The sequence below is a fragment of the Citrus sinensis genome, chromosome 5, assembly GCF_022201045.2.
Source record: "Citrus sinensis cultivar Valencia sweet orange chromosome 5, DVS_A1.0, whole genome shotgun sequence".
Taxonomy (NCBI): domain Eukaryota; kingdom Viridiplantae; phylum Streptophyta; class Magnoliopsida; order Sapindales; family Rutaceae; genus Citrus; species Citrus sinensis.
The window spans coordinates 26043561-26067175 of record NC_068560.1 but is presented as its reverse complement, the minus strand read 5'-3'; the positions used below and the strand labels follow the sequence as shown (position 1 = coordinate 26067175).

Sequence of the window (23615 nt, the reverse complement as noted above, 5' to 3'; positions counted from 1 at the left end):
ACTGTAATCCCAAGAGATTTTCGCTTCCCCGACCTCAAATACTCCGGGCGAAGTGATCCACTAGTGCATATTGAACGTTTCAACGACATGACGGGTGTTCGGGGGTTAACACCAGCTCAGAGGTGTAGGGTGTTCCCATTGACACTGGAGGGACGAGCCTGAGAATGGTACCGCAAGCTGTCACGAGGAAGTATCAGAGGGTACGAGCAGATGTGCCAAGAGTTGGCCGAACAGTTCCGAGGAGCAGTGGCCCCAGAGGATGATATAATGGAACTAATAGGGATGAAGTAGGAGGAACAAGAACCCCTTCGAGATTTTGTAAAGCGATACCGCCGATCCGTGCTTGATTTGGGAGCTTTCAATCACCCGCAGGTGTTGAAGGGATTAAAGGAGGGTGTGAGGATAGGCCGGCTATGGTATAACTTGAGAAGTCCCCTGGTGCAGAATTATTCAGCGGGGTATGAGCAGGCAAAAAGAGACATTGAAATCGAAGAAGAAAAATCAGCAAGGATAAAGAGTGAACAGCTGGAGGAGCTGAGACGAAAGGAAATGAGAACCCCAAGTGGGAGCGGGTCGGGAAAGCGAGCTGGGGAGTCCTCAATGATGGGTGCAGTATCAGCTCGGTCTCACCCTTACCCCATGGCTCAAAGACCGCAACAGGTCCAACACAATCGGGCTCAGCCCCCGCGCCCCCCATTCCTAGAGCGGCAACGAGAATTTCGGCAGTTGGCTAACCATCCTTATCACAACGCTCCCAGAGCACTACCTACAACCAACTCCAGAACGGGACGATCAGGTCAGCTACCTTCAATATCCGCTCGGGACGATATTCATGATAGCCGAGTAGTCCAGCTGATTGACCAGAGCTCAACGTACAGACAATACACCCCGTTAAAAGTCCCTATGGAGGAGTTGTATGAGAGAATCGAGGGACGAGGCCTATTGTACCCTCCAGCCCCTATAACAAAACCTGTTCACCGACGGGATAAGAGCAGATTCTGTAAATTCCACGACACTCACGGTCACACCATCAGCCAATGTCGTGACTTAAAGATTCAAGTGGAGGATTTGGTGAGAAACCATTATTTGGATGAATATGTAGATGGGGTGTCCCCCGTCATTGAATCACAGTACATGCGGGATGAAGGAGGTGAGAGGGGCCTGGAACGTGAACAGCCGACTATCCGTGTAATAGCAGGAGGGCCAACCTTGGCTGGGGATTCGAACAGGGCACGGAAGAACTATGGGAGATATGCCATGACCAGCAAAGAAATGCTTTTCAATTTGCCAGCAGCCAAGAAGGCAAAAGTGCTGCAAGTTCCCATTATGTGGACAGATGACGATGAAGAGGGTATTTTATATCCTCATGAGGATGCATTGGTGATTAAGGCAATGGTGGCTGGTACAGAATTGCGACGAATACTGGTAGACACGGGCAGCTCGGTTGACATCCTGTTTAAATCGGCCCTAGATGATATGGGAATTGCAGACTTGAAATTATTTGGAGGGGGACGGTTAACTCCCATGGGGATCATCGAACTCCCGATTACTGTGGGGACAAGGCCGTTTGAAAGAACAATGATGCTGGACTTTGTTGTGGTAGAGGAAAGAAACCCTTACCAGATGATACTGGGGAGACCATTCATGAGGATAAGCCAATGTGTTATATCCACGCATTACTTGACATTGAAGTACAAAGTAAATGGAGTGGTTGGTGCAGTAAAAGGCGACCAGAGGATGGCAAGGAGCTGTTATACTACAGCAGCCAAGGAGACACTACAGGTTACTTCTCTAGATAACCGATGAGATTCTAAAAAGGGTCGCCAAGAACCTGTTGAGAAGCTAGAAGAGATTGTGGTAAGCAAAAACAACCCAAGCAGAGTGGTTAGGATCGGATCAGGATTGGTCGGGGTAGTAAAAGGCGAGCTGGTAAAGTGCCTACAGTCTCATGCAGATATATTCGCCTGGTCTCACGAGGACATGCCAGGAATTGATCGCGGGGTAGCTTGCCACAAGTTGGCAATCAAGAAGGGGGCGAGGCTGGTGAGGCAGAAGAGGAGATGCTTTAACCAAGAAAGGTACGAGGCCATGAACGCCGAGGTGGAGAAGCTGTTGAAAACAGGATTTATAAAGGAGGCCAAATACCCGGAGTGGATTTCCAATGTAGTACTGGTAAAGAAGGCCAACGGGAAATGGAGAATTTGTGTGGATTTCACAGATCTTAATAAGGCATGCCCGAAGGACAATTTTCCCCTACCAAAGATAGATCAATTGGTGGACTCAACAGCGAGCCACAGTCTGCTCAGTTTCATGGATGCCTTTTCTATACAACCAGATACCCATGGACGAGTAGGATGAGGAAAACACCACCTTTATAACTAACATGGGTTTGTTTTGCTACAGAGTGATGCCTTTTGGCCTGAAAAATGCAGGAGCGACCTATCAAAGGTTGGTGAACAAGATCTTCAAGCCCTTGATCGGTCATACTATGGAGATATATGTGGACAATATGATCACAAAGTCCAAAGAACCGAGGGATCACGTGAAACACTTGGAAGAAACCTTTGAATTGTTGAGGAAGTATGAAATGAAGCTAAACCTGGAGAAATGTGCATTTGGGGTCAGCTCGGGTAAATTTTTGGGATTCCTGGTGAGCCACCGAGGGATCGAGGCCAACCCGAAAAAAATATGGGCGGTAACAGAAATGAGATCCCCACGAACAGTTAAGAAGGTGCAGAGCCTTACAGGAAAATTAGCAGCATTGAACCGATTCATCTTGCGGGCCACGAATAAATGCCACCCTTTCTTCCAAACCATAAAAAAAAGGGAAGAAGATGGAGTGGACATCAGAATGTGAGGAGGCGTTTGGGCAGCTGAAGGAATATCTGGCTCATGCCCCGTTACTATCAACTCCGAGAGAAGGTGACCAGCTGTTCTTGTACTTGGCAATCTCAAAATGGGCTACCAGCTCAGTGTTAGTCCGAGAAGAAAAAGAGAAGCAACACCCAGTGTATTACACTAGTAAAGCCCTGGTAGACGCAGAAACTAGGTACCCATTGATGGAGAAATGGGCATTGGCTTTAATAACGGCTGCACGAAAACTGCGACCATATTTTCAGGCCCACCCGATAATTGTGATGACTGACCAGCCTCTTCGGCAAATGCTCCAAAAATCAGATGCATCAGGGCAGTTAGTGAAGTGGTCCGTGGAGCTGAGCGAATTCGACCTATCCTACAGGCCCCGAGGAGCAATCAAGGCCCAAACCCTGGCTGATTTTATGGTTGACCGTATTGAACCAGGGGAAGAGGTCCAAGAGGAACAACCAGCAGAACAGGAGGATCCAAATGGGGTATGGCTGGTAATGGTTGATGGGTCACGTAGTGAACAGGGATCCGGGGCAGGAGTTATAATACGGAGCCCGGAAGGTGTCGAGGTATCCTATGCTGTAAAGTTCGAGTTCCAACTTACGAACAACCAAGCTGAATATGAGGCCTTCATTACTAGGCTTGGTCTTGCTCATGCACTACGAGCAGAGAGAGTAGAAATCCGAGCAGATTCCCAGCTAGTATGTAATCAGCTCAGCGATCAGTTCCAAGTAAGGGAAGAGAAATTGGGGCTTTATTTGAAGAAGGCGAAGCAAATGGTTGACCTCTTCAATGAGGTAGAGGTGAAGCAGATATCCCGGAATGAAAATTACCGAGCTGACTGTTGTGCAAATTTTAATGTACTCGCAAGCGCACGAATCTATTGTAGTATAGACTAATGGTGACGAGTGTCGATCCCACGAGGAGGTGGATTTTAATTGTGTAGAATTAATTTTTGTGAATGGGTGATTGGATTTGTGGTGGAAATGATTGGAATATGCTAAAACTTAAATTAAAATGGCGAGAATAAATTCTAAAATTGGTATTGAAATGGTGAGAATAAATTGAAGAGAATTCTATTGAAATGACGTACTTGGGTATCTGGATCCGTATCAACATGCATCATGGGCTAAATAATCCGTATTAATGCCAATTAAATCATGAGGGGGGAATCCACACCTCATGAACCACGCTCTAATCAATATGGTGCTAAGGGCTTATCGTGCCAAATAATAATAACCTTGTACTAGAGGGCCGGTGTAACCAAGGCGGTACTAGACAAGATTAGTATTATTTGTCGACGAGAAGTCAAAACATCCACAAAAACTAGAGGGGAAGAGAAAATAAATTTACCAAATTAAGCCCATGACACATGTTGAGACTTCACCTTCAACCCAAGCTTGAAAGAAAATTAGCCACTCATAATTGAACTAGGGGTAAAATGGGAATTTATTAAAATACGAAGAAAATACAAGATGGAGAAGGAATTACAGAAAATGGATCCCAAAAATGGATTCAGAGATATCAAATTAGGGGGGGAGGCCCCCTTTTTATAGATACATGGAGTAAATCATGGCCATCGGATTAAAAATAGTTTGGACGCTCAGGATTGCGCCACGTCATCAGTCAACAGTCCACGGTTTGACCACGCGGATGAACAGTAACACGGTTTGACCCGACTTTGAACAGTAACGCGGTTTGACCCGGATGAACAGTAACGCGGTTTGGTTGAAAATAATCCTGTGTGATGCATGCACCGTACGCGAGATTTTTCGTCCACTGATATGCTGCCACGTCACCATCAACAGTACATAAGAATTTTAGTCCAACAGGATCGTGACACCTCATCAGTCAATGCCACATCATCGGTCAATGCCACGTCATCATCCGTCTATGTGAACAGTGTCGTGAACAGTAACGTATACAGTATCGTACACGTGAATAGTACCGTACATGTGAATAGTGCCATTTTTCCTTTTATGCTCCTCCTAAGGTTTTCGACCGTCCTGAGTTCAAAAGTGATGTCCGGTTTGCCGTCTGATCTCTCCTTTATTGTGAAATGACTATAATGCCCCTAAAATACATAAATTACTTAATTAAAATAAAACACACGTAATTAAATCATAAGAATGTTAAATACATAAAAGTAAGGGTTGTTAGTAAGACTTGAAATGTAAAATGACGGTTTTCTCCTTTATAAATATGCATTTTCTAACACTCAACACTGACATGTTGGCTAAGATGGCTGCAACTGTAGATCCCAAATTACCTAAGTCAGTTTCACTAGAGGTGAGAACCTCGCCGAGTATAGGGGAGGAAGTAGAGGTAATGAGAGTAAGCACCGAAGAATCCTGGATAGACCCGATTCTTGCATACATCCGCGATGGCATTTTACCGGAGGACAAAAGGCAAGCAAGAAAGTTAAAATGCCGAGCAGCGAGGTACACACTACTCGATGAGGTGCTCTACCGCCGAGGATTCACTTTGCCCATTTTGCGATGTTTGGATGATGAGGAGGCAGATTATGTACTAATGGAGATTCATGAAGGAATATGTGGCAATCACTCGAGAGCAAGAACTTTAGCTTTCAAGGCACTCCGGCAAGGATACTTCTGGCCAACCATGCACCAGGATGCAAAAAAGATGGCAAAGAACTGTAAAACATGCCAAAGCTTCTCTGAGGTTCCTGCACAACCCTCAGAAAAGCTGACCACAATGACATCCCCATGGCTTTTTGCCCAATGAGGAATCGACCTGATCGGTCTATTACTTAAAGGCCGAGGAGCGACAACACATGCGATTGTGGCAATAGACTACTTCATTAAGTGGGTAGAAGTGGGAGTCCTCAGCCAAATTATGGAGAGAAAGACGACGAATTTTATTTGGAAGAATATCATCTGCAGATACGGGATCCCCTATGTCATCATTACAGACAATGGGTGGCAATTTGACAACAACAATTTCAGAGAATTTTGCCGGAACTTGGGGGTGGGCCTGAAGTTCTGCACCCCCGCACACCCCCCGGCAAACGGGCAAGTGGAAGCAGCCAACAAAGTGATAAAGAAACTCCTGAAGACTAGATTGGGAGAGAAGAAGGGAGCTTGGGTTGACGAGCTACCAAGGGTATTGTGGGCTTACCGGACAACTCACAAAACTGCTACAGGAGAAACCCCGTTTGCTTTAGCTTTTGGTCATAAGGCGGTAGTCCCAGCAGAAATTGGAATAGGAACACACCGGACGTAATACTTCAATGAAGAGAAAAATGGGGAACAGATCTGCTTGAGCTTGGACCTGCTGGAGGAAAAAAGAGAAGGGGCCTCGCAGAAAGTGGCTCAGTGTCAGCAAAGGGTCATGCATTATTACAACAAGAACGTACGCATGAGGCAATTCCGAGCAGGGGATTGGGTACTTAAGAAGGTGAATCAAAACACTAGGGATCCCAACCATGGTGCTCTTGGCCCAAAATGGGAAGGCCCGTATAGGGTGATACGAGCGACTGGACCAGGACCTTATAAGTTAGCATACCCGGATAGACGAGACGTGAAGAGGTCGTGGAACGCCGAGCACTTAAAGAAGTATTTCCAGTAAGCAAAGTGCTCTACTAAATCTTTATTTTGATAAATTATATCTGTTAAATGCATGATGGCTTGTTACACATGCATATATTATGTATTTCTGTAACGCATTCAAATTTCAATAAAGATGAATTCAGCATGAAATCCCCCTGCTAACAAGCCCATTAAAGAATTCTACTAAGGCAAGTAAGTGCCTATTCCTGCTCGGTCAACGAAGACCAGCAGATAATTTTAAGGAAATTTTACTAAGGCAAGTGAGTGCCTACTTCTGCTCGGTCAACGAAAGACCGGCAGCTAATTTTGCGAAAATTCTACTAAGGCAAGTAAGTGCCTGCTTCTGCTCGGTCAACGAAAGACCAGCAGCTAATTTTGCGAAAATTCTACTAAGGCAAGTAAGTGCCTGCTTCTGTTCGGTCAACGAAAGACCATCAGCTAATTCTACGAAAATTCTACTAAGGCAAATAAGTGCCTGCTTCTGCTCGATCAACAAAAGACCAGCAGCTAATTTTGTGAAAATTCTATTAAGGCAAGTAAGTGCTTACTTCTGCTCGGTCAACGAAAGACCAGCAGTCAATTTTACGAAAATTTTAGTAAGGCAAGTAAATGCCTACTCCTGGTCGGTCCACTAAAGAACCAGTAGGCAAAATCAGATAAGTTGTCCAATTATTTTGCAGAAACAATCTATGAGCAAAAACCAGACAAGAAAGCCAATAGAGAGCATCTAAAAATTTATAAATGTTCAATTGTTTACAAAACAAATGCAAATCTAGAGTTTATACAAAAATGGACTTAAAGATTAAGAGAGTCAACGGCTCCAGCAGTTGAAGGATCAGCAATCTCAGGAGGTAAAGGATCAGCAATCCCAAGAGGTGGGAGATCAGCAATACCGGGAGGAGGAGGCACGGACCCTTGACCCACTTCGAAAGCACGTCCCCCAGCTTCCCCCTCCTGCACCCCATCCAAAGGAGCCTCCACCTAATCCTGCTCACCCTGCTCCTTATCTCCCTGGCCGGCCTCAGCCATATATCTCTCCACTCCAACCTCCAGCTTGCTCATGTCCAGCCCGGGATATTCTTCCTTAAGCACAGACATGATGCACTTATAGCTGAAAGCAACCCCAGAGTTGTACTCGGCATCCAGCCGATCATCCACATCAGCGGATTTACCTTTCGCCTCCGCCAACTGCTCACTCAGGGATTTGATCTCTCCCTCAAGGGCGGTCCTCAAAGTATCTCTTTCACTTTGGGTAGCCTGAAGATCAGACTTCAGGTCACCCAACTCGCCCTCAAGTTTGGAGGAAGTGGATTCAGCAATCGCAACTTTCTCCTCCAGCTCCGTAACCTGCTTGTTCAGCTCGGCCAGCTTCTCCTTCGAGCGATCAGCAAACTCAACTCTCTTCTTCAAGTCCTGATTGTCAGCTTGAAGCTTCCTCTCATGGCGCGTGATCCTGTTCTTGTAACAAGAAACTATGATAGCCAGTGTTGAGTGTTAGAAAATTCATATTTATAAAGGAGAAAACCGTCATTTTACATTTCAAGTCTTACTAACAACCTTTACTTTTATGTATTTAACCTTCTTGTGATTTAATTACATGTGTTTTATTTTAATTAAGTATTTTATGTATTTTAAGGGCATTATAGTCATTTCACAATAAAAGAGAGATCAGACGGCAAAACGGACATCACTTTTGAACTCAGGACGGCCGAAAATATTAGAAGGAGCATAAAAGGAAAAATGACACTATTCACATGTACGGTACTATTCACATGTACGGTACTGTATACGTTACTGTTCATGACACTGTTCACATAGACGGATCGATGACGTGGCATTGACCGATGATGTGGCATTGACTGATGAGGTGTCACGATCCTGTTGGACTAAAATTCTTATGTACTGTTGATGGTGACGTTGCAGCATATCAGTGGACGAAAAATCTCTCGTACGGTACATGCATCACACAGGATTATTTTCAATCAAACCGTGTTACTGTTCATCCGCGTGGTCAAACCGCGTACTGTTGACTGATGATGTGGCGCAATCCTGAGCGTCCAAATTGTTTTTAATCCGATGGCCATGATTTACTCTATGTATCTATAAAAATGGGGCCTCTCCCCCCTAATTTGATATCTCTGAATCCATTTTTGGGATTCATTTTCTGTAATTCCTTCTCCATCTTGTATTTTCTTCGTATTTTAATAAATTTCCATTTTACCCCTAGTTCAATTATGAGTGGCTAATTTTCTTTCAAACTTGGGTTGAAGGTGAAGTCTCAACATGTGTCATGGGCTTTATTTGGTAAATTTATTTTCTCTTTCCCTCTAATTTTTGTGGATGTTCTGACTTCTCATCAACAAATAATACTAATCTTGTCTAGTACCGCCTTGGTTTCACCGGCCCTCTAGTACAAGGTTATTATTATTTGGCACGATAAGCCCTTAGCACCATATTGATTAGAGCGTGGTTCATGAGGTGTGGATTCCCCCCTCATGATTTAATTGGCATTAATACGGATTATTTAGCCCATGATGCATGTTGATACGGATCCAGATACCCAAGTACGTCATTTCAACAGATTTCGCTTCAATTTATTCTCGCCATTGCAATTCCAATTTTAGAATTTATTATTGCCATCTCAATTCCAATTTTAGGATAATTTAAATCACTTCCACCATAATTTCAACCACCCAGTTACAAAATTAATTCTACATATAATTAAAATCCACCTCCTCGTGGGATCGACACTCGTCACCATTGATCTATACTACAATAGATTCGTGCGCTTGCGAGTACATTAAAATTTGCACAACAGCCAGCTTGAAGGAGACCCTCTGGACGGTACCAGCCAATTCACTAAGATTCATGCTCTTAATGTCCTGGACCATTTTCGGTCCCACTGACTTCCCATAGTCCCTCTGATACGAGGTCAGGTAGTCACCCTAATCACGAGTCGGAAGAGGAGAGGATCGGTCTCCAGAGCGAGTGCTGACCTCAGAACTCTTGTCAGTAGTTTTCTCCCCCCCACTCTTACGAGGTGGAGGAGGGGGCAGAGCAGGAGCAGAAGCCTTGGAAGGACCAACACTGACTTTCTTTGGAGGAAGGGGAGGGTTGCTGGAGCTGCTTGGAGCCCGACCACGCTTTCTGCTCATCGCGCTGAGGATCTTGTTATCCATTCTAGCAGCTATGTCCACTAGACTCGAACCGACCAGGTTTGTTGGTGACAGGAGGTCTTGGCAGGTAGACGCGTTCACCAGAGCAGTTTCCACCTAAAGCAAAGGTCGGTCTTCAAGTTCCTTAATCAAACCCCACGATTTTGAAAGAACAAACAAGGTTAAAGAACCCAATAAGTGACAAGTCGAGAAATAGTATAGGCAAAAAATGAACGACCTGGGGTGACAAAATATGTTGGAAGGTAAATATCAACACCCAACGAATGAGCTGCTGGACACCAACTTCCCCCAGCAAAGAAGAATTTATTCTTCCAATTCTTGCATGATGAGGGGAAGCCGGTGATTGGTTTCCTCTTCGCAGAGCTCGGCACGAAATAGTACCAGCCTGCTTCCTTCGAGCTACTCCTCAGCTGGTATAAATGCTTCACTTCAACAAGGGAGGGCTCCTCTGATCCACACCTCTCCCACAACACAAACATAGCTGAGAGAACCCTCCACCCGTTGCGATGTAACTGACATGGGGCCAGGTGCATACCACCCAGTATCTTAGCAAAATAGCGTTGAAGGGGCTGCCGAGCTCCTAATTTGAAGCTCTCCAGGTGCATCGTCACATAACCCCGCGGAGGCCGACTAGAAACGTCACCTTTCCCAGGAACTACCAGGAGAACCTCCTCAGGAATGTTGTAAAGGTTCCTAAGCTTGAACAGATCAATTTGGGTGGTGGCACAAGCTATGTAGTCAATAAGGTAAGAATCCGCCTCTACCCTATGACCAAGGTTCCTTCTCTGAAGGGCTCCGCTCGGTCCGGAACTACTCCCCTCACCATCACCAACTCCTTCAGGGGCCCCAACCCCACCAAAGCTGTGGTTCTCACCAGAGCTCGACGCAAGTCCACCTCTATTCCCTACAAGCTCTAGTTCGAGGGAGGGAGAAACAGCCAAGGGGCGTGGGTACTCAAGGGTATCCCTACCATGAGAGGGGCCTACACTACTAGAGGGGCGTAAAAAATCAGTGGGTATCAACAAGTTAAGGTCTGAATCCCCTGTTTCTTCGTCACTCTCATCGGCGATCAACTTCCTTTTCCGATTTGACAAAAGGGGCAATGCAGAACCCAATCAATAACAACCAGAGAAGAAAGTAAAAGCAATACCTGGATTGAACTGGCACTGATAGCGCGGCCGTAATAGAGAAAAAACCCAGCAAGTGGATACTCCAGACACGAGAAGTGTGAGCAAAGTTCAAAGAGGGGGTTGGTTAACGACGGAGAGATGAATAACAAAACGATGATGATTTCAGTCTAGGGATTTGAAACGAAAAGGGGAAAATGAAAGCATTTAAGTGATGGGGATGCCAGCTCACTCACCGTATATCGAGGACAGATAGCCCGTCGTTTCAAATTTCAAATACGAAGAGTCTGGAGATGCCACGTCACTAACCGTTACAGGAGGCCAGGCTAGATGCAAGCCAGATATGCAATGGACATGCTCATTTAGGCCCATGCTCAGGTCGGAATCTCCCCAGAAGAAAAATGGTACCTCAGGTCCGTCCCGGTAAACAGAAGACCAAATGAGAAGCTCCCCGGGTTGGTAAGATTCGACTATCAGTTTCTACTCTTAACTCATTTCACTCGCAAGACCAGAAACTGGGGGATTTGTGTTAAGTAAATAAAAGCACCAGGTCGGCCATGCTACTATTTCCACCCCGGCTTGGATCACCTCAGCCAAGTGGTATGAGCAGAACACGGGGACAAATACGAGTCAACCAGGGAAATATACCGACCAGAGGCATATACCAAGCCGATACCCATCCCCCAAAAAGCGAGAACACGATCCCACAGAATCACGGTAGTTGCGCTTTTTCCAGAACCGTTGCGGGAGACGCGAGATCCCACGTTTGCCCATAATGTAGCAGTTAGAGTCCCATAAGGGGCTGCTACCACCCAAAAAAGGAGGGATGAAGGGTAAACGAAAACGTGGGACAACGGCTATAAAAGAAGAAGAAATCGATGAAGAAAATTATAGAAAAACGGAGAGAAGGGAAAACTCTGTCAAATTGTATCCAGACACTTTTCAATACCGAGAGTGAGCCAATTCTAAACAATTATTTGAACCTTAATTGTACCGTTTTCCCGTAGACACCTTGTGCTAACTTAGGCATCGGAGGGTTTACGCCGGCAAAACCACCGGCGTCTCTGATCCACTTTTGTGAACGCAGGCTTAGTGAGAAAAAGAGGGACAATTCAAACTTCAGTGGCTGGAGCAGTCATTGAAGCAAGAAAGAATTGATATCTTCATTATTGATAACGTGAACGTTGGTGTAAAAATCTGGTCGGGCAAAGGGTGAGTTGATTTCAGCATCAACATTCAGTTATATGTAGATATGTTAAACTTTGGTTTATATACTAGATCGTCACTAATTATTCATAGTACGTGAAGCCTCTAATACAACAGTGATACAATTTGAAGTATTAGTTGCTCTACTTAATCAAATCATGACAAATAAATAAAACCCACCCATCCCCAGGTTGATTCTTCCGTGAGCCAACCCAAAAAAAAAATCATAAAAATGAATGGCAAGAATAGGAATGAAATCATCCACAGAAGAAACACAAATTTAATCAAATCATTAAACACTCTTGCTCTAAGTTTTCTTCTTTACTTATTCTTTGTTTTGTTCATTGTTTGATCATTGACTCTTGTTAAGCTTTGTGTCACTTCTTGTTTGGGATCTGTTCTTGGGTCCTTCAAGATTTTGTTCTTGGTTCAATTGAGCTTTGGGAATAGCCATTACATCCACGATATATTCTATTAACAACTAATTTCTAACATTTGTTTATTAATCAAGATAGAGTTGGAGTTTAATGATAAAATGATCACGATTTTAATTTAAAGATTTGAGCCCAAAATCCTACTATTTACATATTAAAATCACTTGATTATCATATATCACTCTTATATTACTCAATAATCAGAGCTAATTATTACTCAATAATCACTTGATTATTTGAAAAATGCCGGCAGCACTTGCAACTCCCCGGAACCCTCGTGTAAGTGTAGATTCCGAGTACATCAACTGTTCGATAAAATGCCCATTTGATTTGAAGAAGTTGAGGACCCAGGGGGCTCGCCACTGGTACTATAAGTCTCATCTTTTGTCTTTTTATTTGTATATCTATTTTTTTAAAAAAAAAAAATTGATAATAAAGTCCGCAAACTTCGGCTTTATAGTTTGTAGCAGGGTAATTAGAAAAGCACATGGGTCACTTCACTTTGGGTCTCTTGGCCTTCATCAGTTCATTGTAATTATCAACAGTGAAAGAACAAGACAACTGTGATGCATTTTCACAAAAACTTTGCAAAGTGTTCAGATTTTTTTTATCCTACCTCCAACACACTCATTGCTAATAGAAAATTTTTAAGTAATATTGTTGTTATTGAATGTAACTGCCATGTAATTAAGATACGCCCTCCGTAATTACACGATTGTTATTTATATAGAGGGTTTTTCCCGTAATGTTCTTTACAAAGCGCTTGTGTTTATTGGCTAATAGGATTAGCATTTTGATTGGTCGTAAAGCACTCGAAAACTTGCCCTGAATAAAAAATCATTCTCAATCTATTTAATTCTCTCTCTCTACTATTATTGCTTATCAATTATAATTTTTAAATTACAGTAGTAAAATATTTGATTAACACTTAAAATTAATCGAAGCTACCATAAAATTTGCTTGAGAAGCCTTAGAACTACAAGTTGAAAAATGTCGGCAACTCAGCAGCTACTGGTAACAAGAAAATTCAATGAAACGCCAAAATGCCCAATTAACATCATCTACATGTAATTGTAACTAGGGTTATTATTGCTTGACTACATTATAAAGTATGAAGCATCAAATAACAAAAAAAAATATATTAATGTTTAGCATTTTATTACTGTATCTTTGTAAAATCTTTCATTTTACTATATTTCTGTTTATCATTGTTAGTTAACTAGTAAAATACCAAGTATGACCTTATTTAAAAAATTAATTAAAATTTTAATAAAAAATAAAAAATTAACCCCAGCTGAAGAATACCTCTCTTCGCTGTCAAAACTTCTTATACTTGTGATTAAATATCTTCCTCTAGTGCTAAATTGCTAATTTTGCTCTCATCAAAGTATCAAATTGAAAACACCGGTGAGGCTTGAAGATAACAAGTTGAAACTGCCATTAAAGCTCGGAGATCAATATGTTTTCTATCAATCTTAATTTCTATTTCATAAATCCTTCAAACTCATAGTAATAAAACCATCATTCCATAGCCAAATCAAACTGATCAATCGAAAAGCAATCTCAAAGAAATTTGATATAAAATCCACATTTAAATTGATCACGCATTCCTAGAGATAAATCATTTTAAAAAAAAATACACAGCCACTGCTGCTACCAAAATTCCTCTTTCAGATGAGACCCTCAATGCCAATGCATGGCTTAATACCCATTCGAAAGTGCCAATAATTTTTCAAAGATGGTAGACCACTGTCTAGAAAAAGAAAAAAAATGAAGAAAAAAAAGATAACGATGACGCTAGATATTTGAGATTCCAATTTTTTTTCCCTCTTTCTTAACCAATAATAAATATGCCGCCCTTGTAATGTTAATTTGCATACAATTTTATCATAGTTTTGAATGTAAAGACACTTTTAGGCCTTTGATATTAGTATGACGTTAGTTTTGGACTCACAATTTTAACAAAAATATTATAAAATAAAAGGTTTTTTTAAAGATACACTAATAAAATGATAACACGAATACTTCTTATAGTTATTTTATATCTTATAATTTTTTATTTTTTAAAATGAAACCATAATAACCCTTATAACTATCTATCTCAATCATTGAGAATCTAGTTGACTTGGAAGCACGAGTCTTCTCCTCATATGAATTTAGTTTGTCATTTTTGCATTGAGAATCTAGTTGACTTGGGCTCAAGCCCCCACTGGCCAAAAATAAAAAATAAAAAATAAAAGAGAAAAATATTTTAATTTTCTAATTAATTCCTATAAAATTTAAACTTTGACTTTTAAGAAATATAAAAACCTATATTTTAATTAAAAAGTGATATTATTATTTTACTACTAAAGTTTTTCTGACATATCAAGTCAGTACCATAGTTTGGTAAAAACTACATTTTACTACCAAACGTTTAATTTGTTATCACTTTCCTACTTTTCCATTAAAAATAAGTTAATATTTAACGGAATATGAGTTAAAAGACAATTTTGGCCATGAAAAGGAAAGAAATAACAAAAAAGAACACTACAAATTACTGTCCATTAATTAAAAATACCTCGCATAAGATTTTCTGAGAATTAAGATGGTAATACAAATGAAAAAAGAATCTGGCAATGACAAACCTACACACAATGATTAAAGAGATAGAAACAGATTAAATACTTCTGCTAGATATAAAAGGCTAAAGAGAGAACGTCATACAGACAGATTCCGATCAAACAAACCCATGATTTTAATCAGATAAAAAAAATGAACATGCTGCCTATAAAGCAAAAAGAAAAAAGAAAAACAAACAGGGCCACATTGGCTGATTTTAGAGAACCAGCTAGGAATAACAGAGGAAATACAATCAAGCTGTTTCTTAGAATCGATCTCCATCGAGACATTCCCGTTATTGTTGTTATTAGCGTCCTTCTCTTTGTCATCTCTCGGCCTCTTCACCGGCAAATCACTAGCAGTAACAAACCCAGTTTCTGCCATAACATATATTATTATTTATTATTCTCTCTGCTTTCAAACCCCTAAAAACCATCAACCACTTCACTTTTAATGAAAACTAGTTGCCGAGGCAACTCTTGAGAGTCAAGAGCCGCCATGCAAACACAATCGTGGTTCCTTTTTGTTGTATATGTAGAAAAAAAAAAAGGCAAGCAGCAAGGGGTGGGAGAATATATATAATAGTTACAAATCTTTTATTAAAAAAAAAGGAGAAAAGAAAAGTTAGAGATTTGGCTTTGCAAAGATGCGGCTCCTGTGTGTGTTTGTGTTTTGTTTGTTGCTGCTTGTGCTTGGTTGACCGTGAGAGAGCGAGAGAGAGGGGCCGTGAGAGAGAGAGAGATCGGAGATGGAGGGTTACAATTTTTTTACTTTTTTTAATTATTTACCTTGCAAGACTAAAGGTTTATTTTCCAATTGCAAATGCAGCGTTTTGACTTCAGCCGGAAATGTCTTAAAAGTCCTTGTGACATCAGCAAATGTTTAACTGTGTTAACGGAATTGTAGTAAAATGATAATATATTAAATGTTTGGTGGTAAAATGTAGTTTTTACCAAAGTATAGTACTGACTTGATTTGTCAGAAAAATTTTAGTAGGAAAATGATAATATCCCAATTAAAAATAATGATAGTCCACCACCTAAAATATTTTCTATTCTAAAAAATATGGTTAATTCTACCAGTTTATATAATAATAGTAGAATGAACGTTTTCAGTAATAAAACTCATGAAGAATCATCTTTGGAATCGGATGGGATAAGTGATAGTTTGGTTGTTTATACAGGAAACAATAAATTTAATAATATTGATAATGAGTCTATTGCACAACATTTTTAAAATATAAAAGTGCGTAGAGACTAATTATAAATGTATTAGCAAATATTTTATCTATTCAAAATTTTAGTTTTTTATATTTTACTATTATCTAATTTAGCCCTCAGTAAATTATTTTTTAGATCCGCCAGTTTTACGCAACAGTTTTTTTTTATTTCATTTTATTTGTATATCTATTTCTGAAAAATAAAAAATCATAAAGTCCGGAAACTTGGGCTTTATAGCAGAGTTATTAGAAAAGCGCAAGAAAATTCAATGAAAATTAAAAAAAAAAATCATAAAGTCCGGCAACGGCAGCATAGCACTTACTGGTAACAAGCAAATTCAATGAAATGCCAAAATGCCACCTTGAGCTGTCCAATTAACCTATAACTTTGACAATATTTACATGCAACTATAACCATCTATCTCAGTTATCAAGAATCTATAGTTGACTTGGAAGCATGAGTCTTCTCCATGTATGAATTTAGTTTGGCTTTTTTGCAGTATTCAGATTACCCTTGAGAATTGAGATCACAACTGTCTGCCTCTGCATTTCCCTAATTTCTAGAGTTCTCTGAAATCTCTTCTTCATTTTCTGTCTCCCTTTTCTGAATCGTTTTTGTCCTCGATCCTACACCTTCTTTGCAAATCTTTCATTTATTGTACTCGCTTTTCAATTTTTCTTAGCAGAAAAAGGATCCCCCTTTGTTTCACTATTTTCCTCTCCTCCTCCCTTAAATCTATTCAACCTCTTATTTTAGCAATTTATCCAAACTTCTTATTTCCCTCATCCCAGCTGATTGATTACTTCTGCTTAGTTTGATTAGTTTTGCTTTCCCCTGTTTTCTGAAAGCGAAAAATAAAAAAGAAAGGGATCATGGAAATTGTTATCTCCGTTGCTGCAAAAGTTGCAGAGTACTTGGTGGCTCCCATAATTTATCCATTTACTTACTGCTGCACTTACAAGACCAACTTCGAGAAGCTGAATAATGAAGTCGATAAGCTAAAGAATGCTAGAGACAGTGTGCAGTATAAGGTTGATGATTCTAGAATTAAGGGGGACGGAATTCAACAGCACGTTGAGGAGTGGCTGATTGCTGCGAACAAGGAGATCAATGAAGTCGAAACACTTATTGAAGACAAAGAGAATTCAAACAACCGGTGTTTGAAGGGGTTATGTCCTAATTTGAGGACTCGATACCAGCTTAGCAAGAAAGCAGAAAGAGAGGCGAATGCTATTGTTGGACTCCATGAAAAAGGGAGATTCGACAGTGTTTCTTTTCGTACCTTTCCAGAGGAGACATGGCTTAAGTCTACCCAGGATTTCATGCACTTTGAATCGAGAAAGTCCACATTGAAGGAGATACTAGATGCACTCAGTAACCGTAACTTCAACATGATTGGGGTGTACGGGATGGGTGGCATTGGAAAGACAACGCTGGTGAAAGATGTTGGCAGACAGGCCAAGGAAAATAATCTCTTTGAGAAGGTCATTTCTTCACGTGTTTCCCAAACACCGCAAATAAAAGAAATACAAAGAGAAATTGCAGAGAAGATAGGCTTAGAATTGGCTGAACAGAGTCATGAAACTGTAAGAGCAGGGAGGCTGCTTGAAAGATTGAAGAAAGAGACGAAGATCCTTATAATCTTGGATGATATTTGGGGGAGTCTTGATTTGGAGGCGATTGGAATTCCATTGGCAGATGACAACGGCGGATGTAAAGTTCTGCTGACAGCAAGAAGTCAGGATGTGTTATCTTGTAAGATGGATTGTCAACAAAAATTTTTTGTTGATGTTCTGTACGAAAAAGAAGCTTGGAGTCTTTTCAAAAAGATGACAGGTGATTGCATAGAAAATGGTGAACTGAAATCTGTGGCAACAGAGATAGTCAAGGAATGTGCTGGTTTGCCCATTGCCATTGTACCCGTAGCAAGGGCATTGAGAAATAAGAGATTGTCTGAATGGAAGGATGCTTTGCTGGAATTTAGAAGGCCTTCCTTGAGAAACTTCACTGGAACAACGCAGGTGGCGTACAAAAGTATAGAGCTAAGTTACAATCATTTAAACGGAGAGGAACTGAAGAAAACATTTTTGCTAATAGGGTACACGTTCTTCTCTTGTGTTGAAGACTTGCTCTGTTATGGCATGGGTTTGGGTCTGTTTCAAAACATCAACACGTTGGAAGAGGCACGGGATAGAGCACATACATTGGTTGATAAACTCAAGAACTCTTGTTTGTTGCTTGATGGCCGTTCAAGTGAATGGTTTTCAATGCATGATGTTGTTCGTGATGTAGCCAGATCAATTGCATCAAGAGACCAACATGTGTTTGCGGTGGAAAATGAGGTTGTTCCGCTGACCAGCTGGCCAGATAAGGATACACTGAAGGTTTGCACCGCAATCTCCTTAAAGAATAGTAATATTAGTGAGCCTCCTCAAGGGTTCGAATGCCCGCAACTTAAATTCCTTTGTATTGGCTGTCATGCTTCTTTGAGGATCCCAGATAAATTTTTTACTGGGATGACAGAGCTTAGAGTTTTAGATTTCACTAAGATGCATTTGTTGGCATTGCCTTCATCGCTTGGTCTCTTACAAAACCTTCAAACATTGTCTCTCGATGATTGTGAACTAGGAGACATAGCCATTATCGGAGACCTAAAGAAATTAGTCATCCTTACGCTTCGAGGTTCTGATATGAAGGAACTGGTTGGAGAGATAGGCCAGCTGACTCAATTGAAGTTGTTGGATTTGCGCCGATGTTACCGACTGAGAGTTATTGCAGCAAATGTGATATCAAGCTTATCACGATTAGAAGAATTGTATATTGGCCAGAGTCCCATTCAGTGGGGGAAGGTTGAAGGAGTCGACGGTGAAAGAAGAAATGCCAGCCTTCATGAGTTGAATAATTTATCTAAATTGACCTCTTTAGAAATACTAATCCAAGATGAAAAGACTCTACCAAGAGACTTGTCGTTCTTCAAAATGCTGCAAAGGTACAGAATATTGATAGGAGATCAGCGGCGGTGGGATGGCCCATCGGATGAAATATCTAGAATATTCCGACTGATGCTCGCCAGTGGTGCCAACATTTGCTTGAACGAGGGGCATATCATGCAATTGAAGGGTATTGAAGACTTAACTTTGGATGGATTGCCGGACATTAAGAATATTCTTTGTGAACTAGGCAGAGAAGGTTTTCCACATCTGAATCGTCTCGAAATCCGACGTAATGGCAACATTGTTCGTCTTGTTGACACAATGGATTGTACGCCAGCTCGGACGACTGCATTCCCCCTTTTGGAGTCATTATTTCTGAGAGATTTAAGGAACCTTGAGGAAATATGTCGTGGTCCACTCACAGCAGAGTCTTTTTGCAAATTAAAGACCATAAGGGTGGAAGGGTGTGATAAATTGAAAAATGTATTTCCATTGGTCATTGGCAGAGGCCTTCAACAACTTCAGTCCGTTAAAGTGAGTAGTTGCCAAAATATGGAAGTGTTTTTTGCTGCCGAGAGAGGAGATGAATCCAGCAATAATAACGGTACTGAAGTGATTGAACTCACTCAATTGAGGACACTTGAGCTTCATTCTCTTCCGCAGCTTACAAGCTTCTGCACAGGTGATCTGCATTTTGAAAAGGTACGCGTGCAAGATTTTTGTAATTATTTTTCAATTCTTACGTACTGAAAAGTATTTCTACTTTGAGAGTTCAGAGTTTTATTGGCGTCATCGCCCTCATCACTTTATCTTTTAGTGACAAAATGTTTGTTATATAAATCAGTTTATTTAATTATACTTTATAATGTCCTTATAAACATAATTATCAGTCTTCAGTAATTCTTCTCATTATCGAATATTGAATTGGCTACAACCATAGATGGATTTGGATGTCAGTTAGACCGAATGAAAAAAAAAATTATTTATATTTTTTTTCTTCTTGTTTAATTTTTTTCTCTTGATTATCAGAGTTTTTCTTCTTCCTCTACTTTTTTATTTTATGTCTATATGTTTAGCTAAATACACGAAAGAGACAGGGCATTTGATTAGCCAAACAAAGAAAATACTCATAAGATCTAGAGTTTTTCAAGCCATAGTTAATTCCCTGAAAATCGTTCAAGAGCTATTTCCAAATTAGTACTCCTTAGTACAGTATTGTTACATACAAAATGATTATCAATTTTGATGTTGAAGTAGAAATTGGTCATCTTGTGCTAACATAAATAATATTTTTGAAATATATATAGAGAGATGGACAAAACTCAAATTAAGAAATCTTATTCTATTAAACTTTTTGTACAATAAAATCCATTCTTGCACAATAGTAAATATATCCAATTCCATTGAGTTGGATGAATATTAATGAAATAACAGCTTCTTACTCTATTATTAAACTTTTAAAATTCATATTATTTATTCATTTTTGCGTTAAGAAAAAGTTAAAACTCCAATATTTTTTAAAAAATAAATTTGTAAGATTTTCAATTCAAACCAAATGAACGGATCAATTAAAAAAATCTCAAAGTTTAAATGCAATTTGAGTATAATTGAAGTCTTTTTCATAGAGATTATGCACAAATCTAATAAAATTTGAAAATCTATCTACTGGACAAGAGTTAAGAAGAGAGAATGGAAGAAAATACACATTACTTAAATGGAATGCTTTGTTTTTACAGCTGAAAATCATACTCTCTCCGCATATATATAAATTTGTCCGGCCATCAATATGCATCATTGGAATGCTTTGTATTTACTTTAATTTGTGAAATCGTAAGAAAGATGTGTTAACTCCATCTTGCTTTTTTCGTGATTGATGATCACCCAGGTGTTCCCCAATTTGGAAGAATTGAGGGTTGATGAAAAGCACATAGGCCTATTTCCAGAAGACTGGCTTTGCAAACTTAAATGTCTTGATGTCTGGCATGATGAGTCAAGTACAATTTTATCACTTGACGATTTCCTCCAGAGATTTCACACCATCAAAATTCTCTTTATAGGAGGGGACAGTGAGGCTTTGTACACATCATTTAAAAACGTTGAAAATGGGATGGAAGCAATGATGAGAGGGATAAACCATCGTCGTGAACTGAAGCAGATTTTCAAACAAGAGTCATCCAATGCGAAAGATTTGGAAAAACTGTCGATATTCATGTGTGACAATTTGACTCATCTAGTGCCATCCTCGACATCGTTTCAGAACCTAACAACTCTGACGGTATGGGGTTGCCATGGAATGATAAACGTTCTAACATCCTCAACAGCAAGGAGTCTGGTGCGACTGAGACAAATGACGATAAAAGTATGCGTGATGATAACAGAAATAGTGGCAGATGAGGATGATGAAGGAGATAATTATGCAGCACAAGATGAAATTGTTTTTAGCGAATTAAAGGAATTGAATCTTTCGAACTTACAAAGTCTGACTAGTTTCAGCTGCTCTGGGAATAATTGCGCCTTCAAATTCCCATCTCTAGAAAGATTAGTGGTGAATCGTTGCCCCAATATGAAGATTTTCTCAGAAGGGGAATTAAGCACACCCAAGTTACAGAAAGTGCAGATGAGCCTAGTCGATGAAAAACTTTGGGCTTGGGATCGGGACCTTAATACAACCATTCAATACGTATATCTTAAAATAAAAAAGGTAAGTATTCATTAACTATGAGATGTTGATTTATTTTTTTTTTCTAAAAATTACTGATTTAATAACAGATATATATATAAAAGTAAAAGAAAAAAGTACATATAAATTTTTTTATAAATTCATTTTAAATCTAAATAGGAAGAGGAGGAAGAAGAGAAAGAGAAGTCTGCCAAGGCGAATGAAAAGGAGAAAGATGTGAAAGACAGTGGTAAGATAAAATCTATACAATTTAGGAGGTTTTGATTTGATTCTATTTTGCTGACTAAAAATGTTTTATTTATGTTGAATTTTTTGTTAAATCATATTGGTACATCTTTTTAAAATATAACTACTCTGCTCTGTTGTTATGTTGAGGATTATTTGTTAGACAAGACATAGCGAAAAATAAAAGAATAAAAAATGAAATTAATTGCTTACAAATAGAATTGGAGGATTTATGTGTCCTTAATAAAGGCTAATTATGTGAAAACTGCACCTTCAATTTGTTTTTACTCTTTGTCTACAGAGTCTCCAAACTTATGAAGACGATTCAGGCTACTTGTGCAGCAGTTTGTGTTCGTGCTTCGAGAAATTATGGCTGGGATCCTGAATCTTGATCGGGTTTCGAGAAATTTTGCCAACCGTAAATGTGAGTGATGAGGTTACAAGGGGTGGTTTTCTTTAAACTACAAGTATATCATGAACATTTCAATTAAAATTATTGAACAATTAAATAATCATTTTTCCCTTTTATGCAAATTTTTCGTATCTCTCCTGTTTCTCCTTTGCTATTACTTACATGATTTGAGCAAATGATTGTTCCCTAAAGCTTTTATATAAGGGTTCCTACTATTTGCATACTATTTAACATTGTTATCGATCAATCAATATCCATTCTGATGCATAATTATAGAATAGTAATAGCCATTATTTTGTTAGGCGCGCGCATATCTTTTTACAAATTGACTATAAATCTTTCTACAGTGTTGATGTTACATTGCTCTGACATATGCTTTGTTGGACTCCAGGCATATAGAAAATACACTAATTTGAAGATACAAACCACATAAGCATTCATTTATGGGTTCCCTCCTAAGAATAACAATTTGTAGAAGAGATGCATTTATGCACTAGGAGATCTGTTGGTAGCATTGATGAGTTTCGGAACGCAAAGTAACCTTGTATATTTTGCAGATTGTTGAAAGGTGCTGAATAACATGAATCCTCTGTTTCGTTCTTTTTGTGTCTCTTTGAGTCTGATTTCCTGTTATCTTATATTGGTTACTGGTACAATTGTCAATAGTTTGTTATTCATTAAGTCCAAATTCTTTTCGTAAATTCCAATCTCTCAAGTTCTTTGTATATATTAAGAGTTAGATGGTGTTGGTGAGAGGATTTTTTTTAAAGAGATGTGTGCATCATATTTGTGTTCGTGCACCTATTGGTAATTTTTTGAGACAATTATGTAAGAAATTATGTAATTTCATGAAAATATGAAGATTTTATATAGAAAATTATGGAAAAATAAAAGTTTACAGGTCGATTGCTCACTGTAGACAACATGCGGATCCTCCTTGAAGCCTGTGTGAAGTTGTAGTTTACTGGTATTAATGATCCCAAGTTCCTCCATTTACATTATTATTAATTATTTTTGTTGGTGAAAGCTAATTGATTAGAAGAATGCGACAATAAGAAGATTAAATACTTTGCCGTGTGCTTACTTACAAATCCACTGAGCTTAGCTTATAATCAGATACATAAAATCATCATCATCACAAGATTATCACACGTGTAATATCAAACA

General features: G+C 39.5%; 1 protein-coding gene and 1 pseudogene across 2 annotated transcripts; one reads left to right on the top strand and one right to left on the bottom strand.

Annotated features, from left to right (window-relative positions):
• Nucleotides 1-7229: 7229 nt before the first annotated feature.
• Nucleotides 7230-15362, bottom strand: LOC107177616 (uncharacterized; annotated as a pseudogene).
• A 1173-nt stretch (nt 15363-16535) lies between these two features.
• LOC127902801 (probable disease resistance protein At4g27220) lies at nt 16536-23397 on the top strand. 2 transcript variants are annotated; one of them, XR_008055421.1, is made up of 5 exons: nt 16536-19833; nt 21017-21832; nt 21971-22040; nt 22338-22460; nt 22840-23397. XR_008055421.1 is itself a non-coding variant. In XM_052442899.1 (4 exons), exons 1-4 carry the CDS (start codon nt 17071-17073, stop codon nt 22352-22354), a joined length of 3666 nt encoding a protein of 1221 aa, XP_052298859.1. In that variant the 5' UTR covers nt 16536-17070; the 3' UTR covers nt 22355-22745. The 2 variants fall into 2 exon arrangements, 1 of the variants encoding a protein (XP_052298859.1); XM_052442899.1 differs by lacking the exon at nt 22840-23397 and having other exon boundaries at nt 22338-22745.
• Nucleotides 23398-23615: the final 218 nt, after the last annotated feature.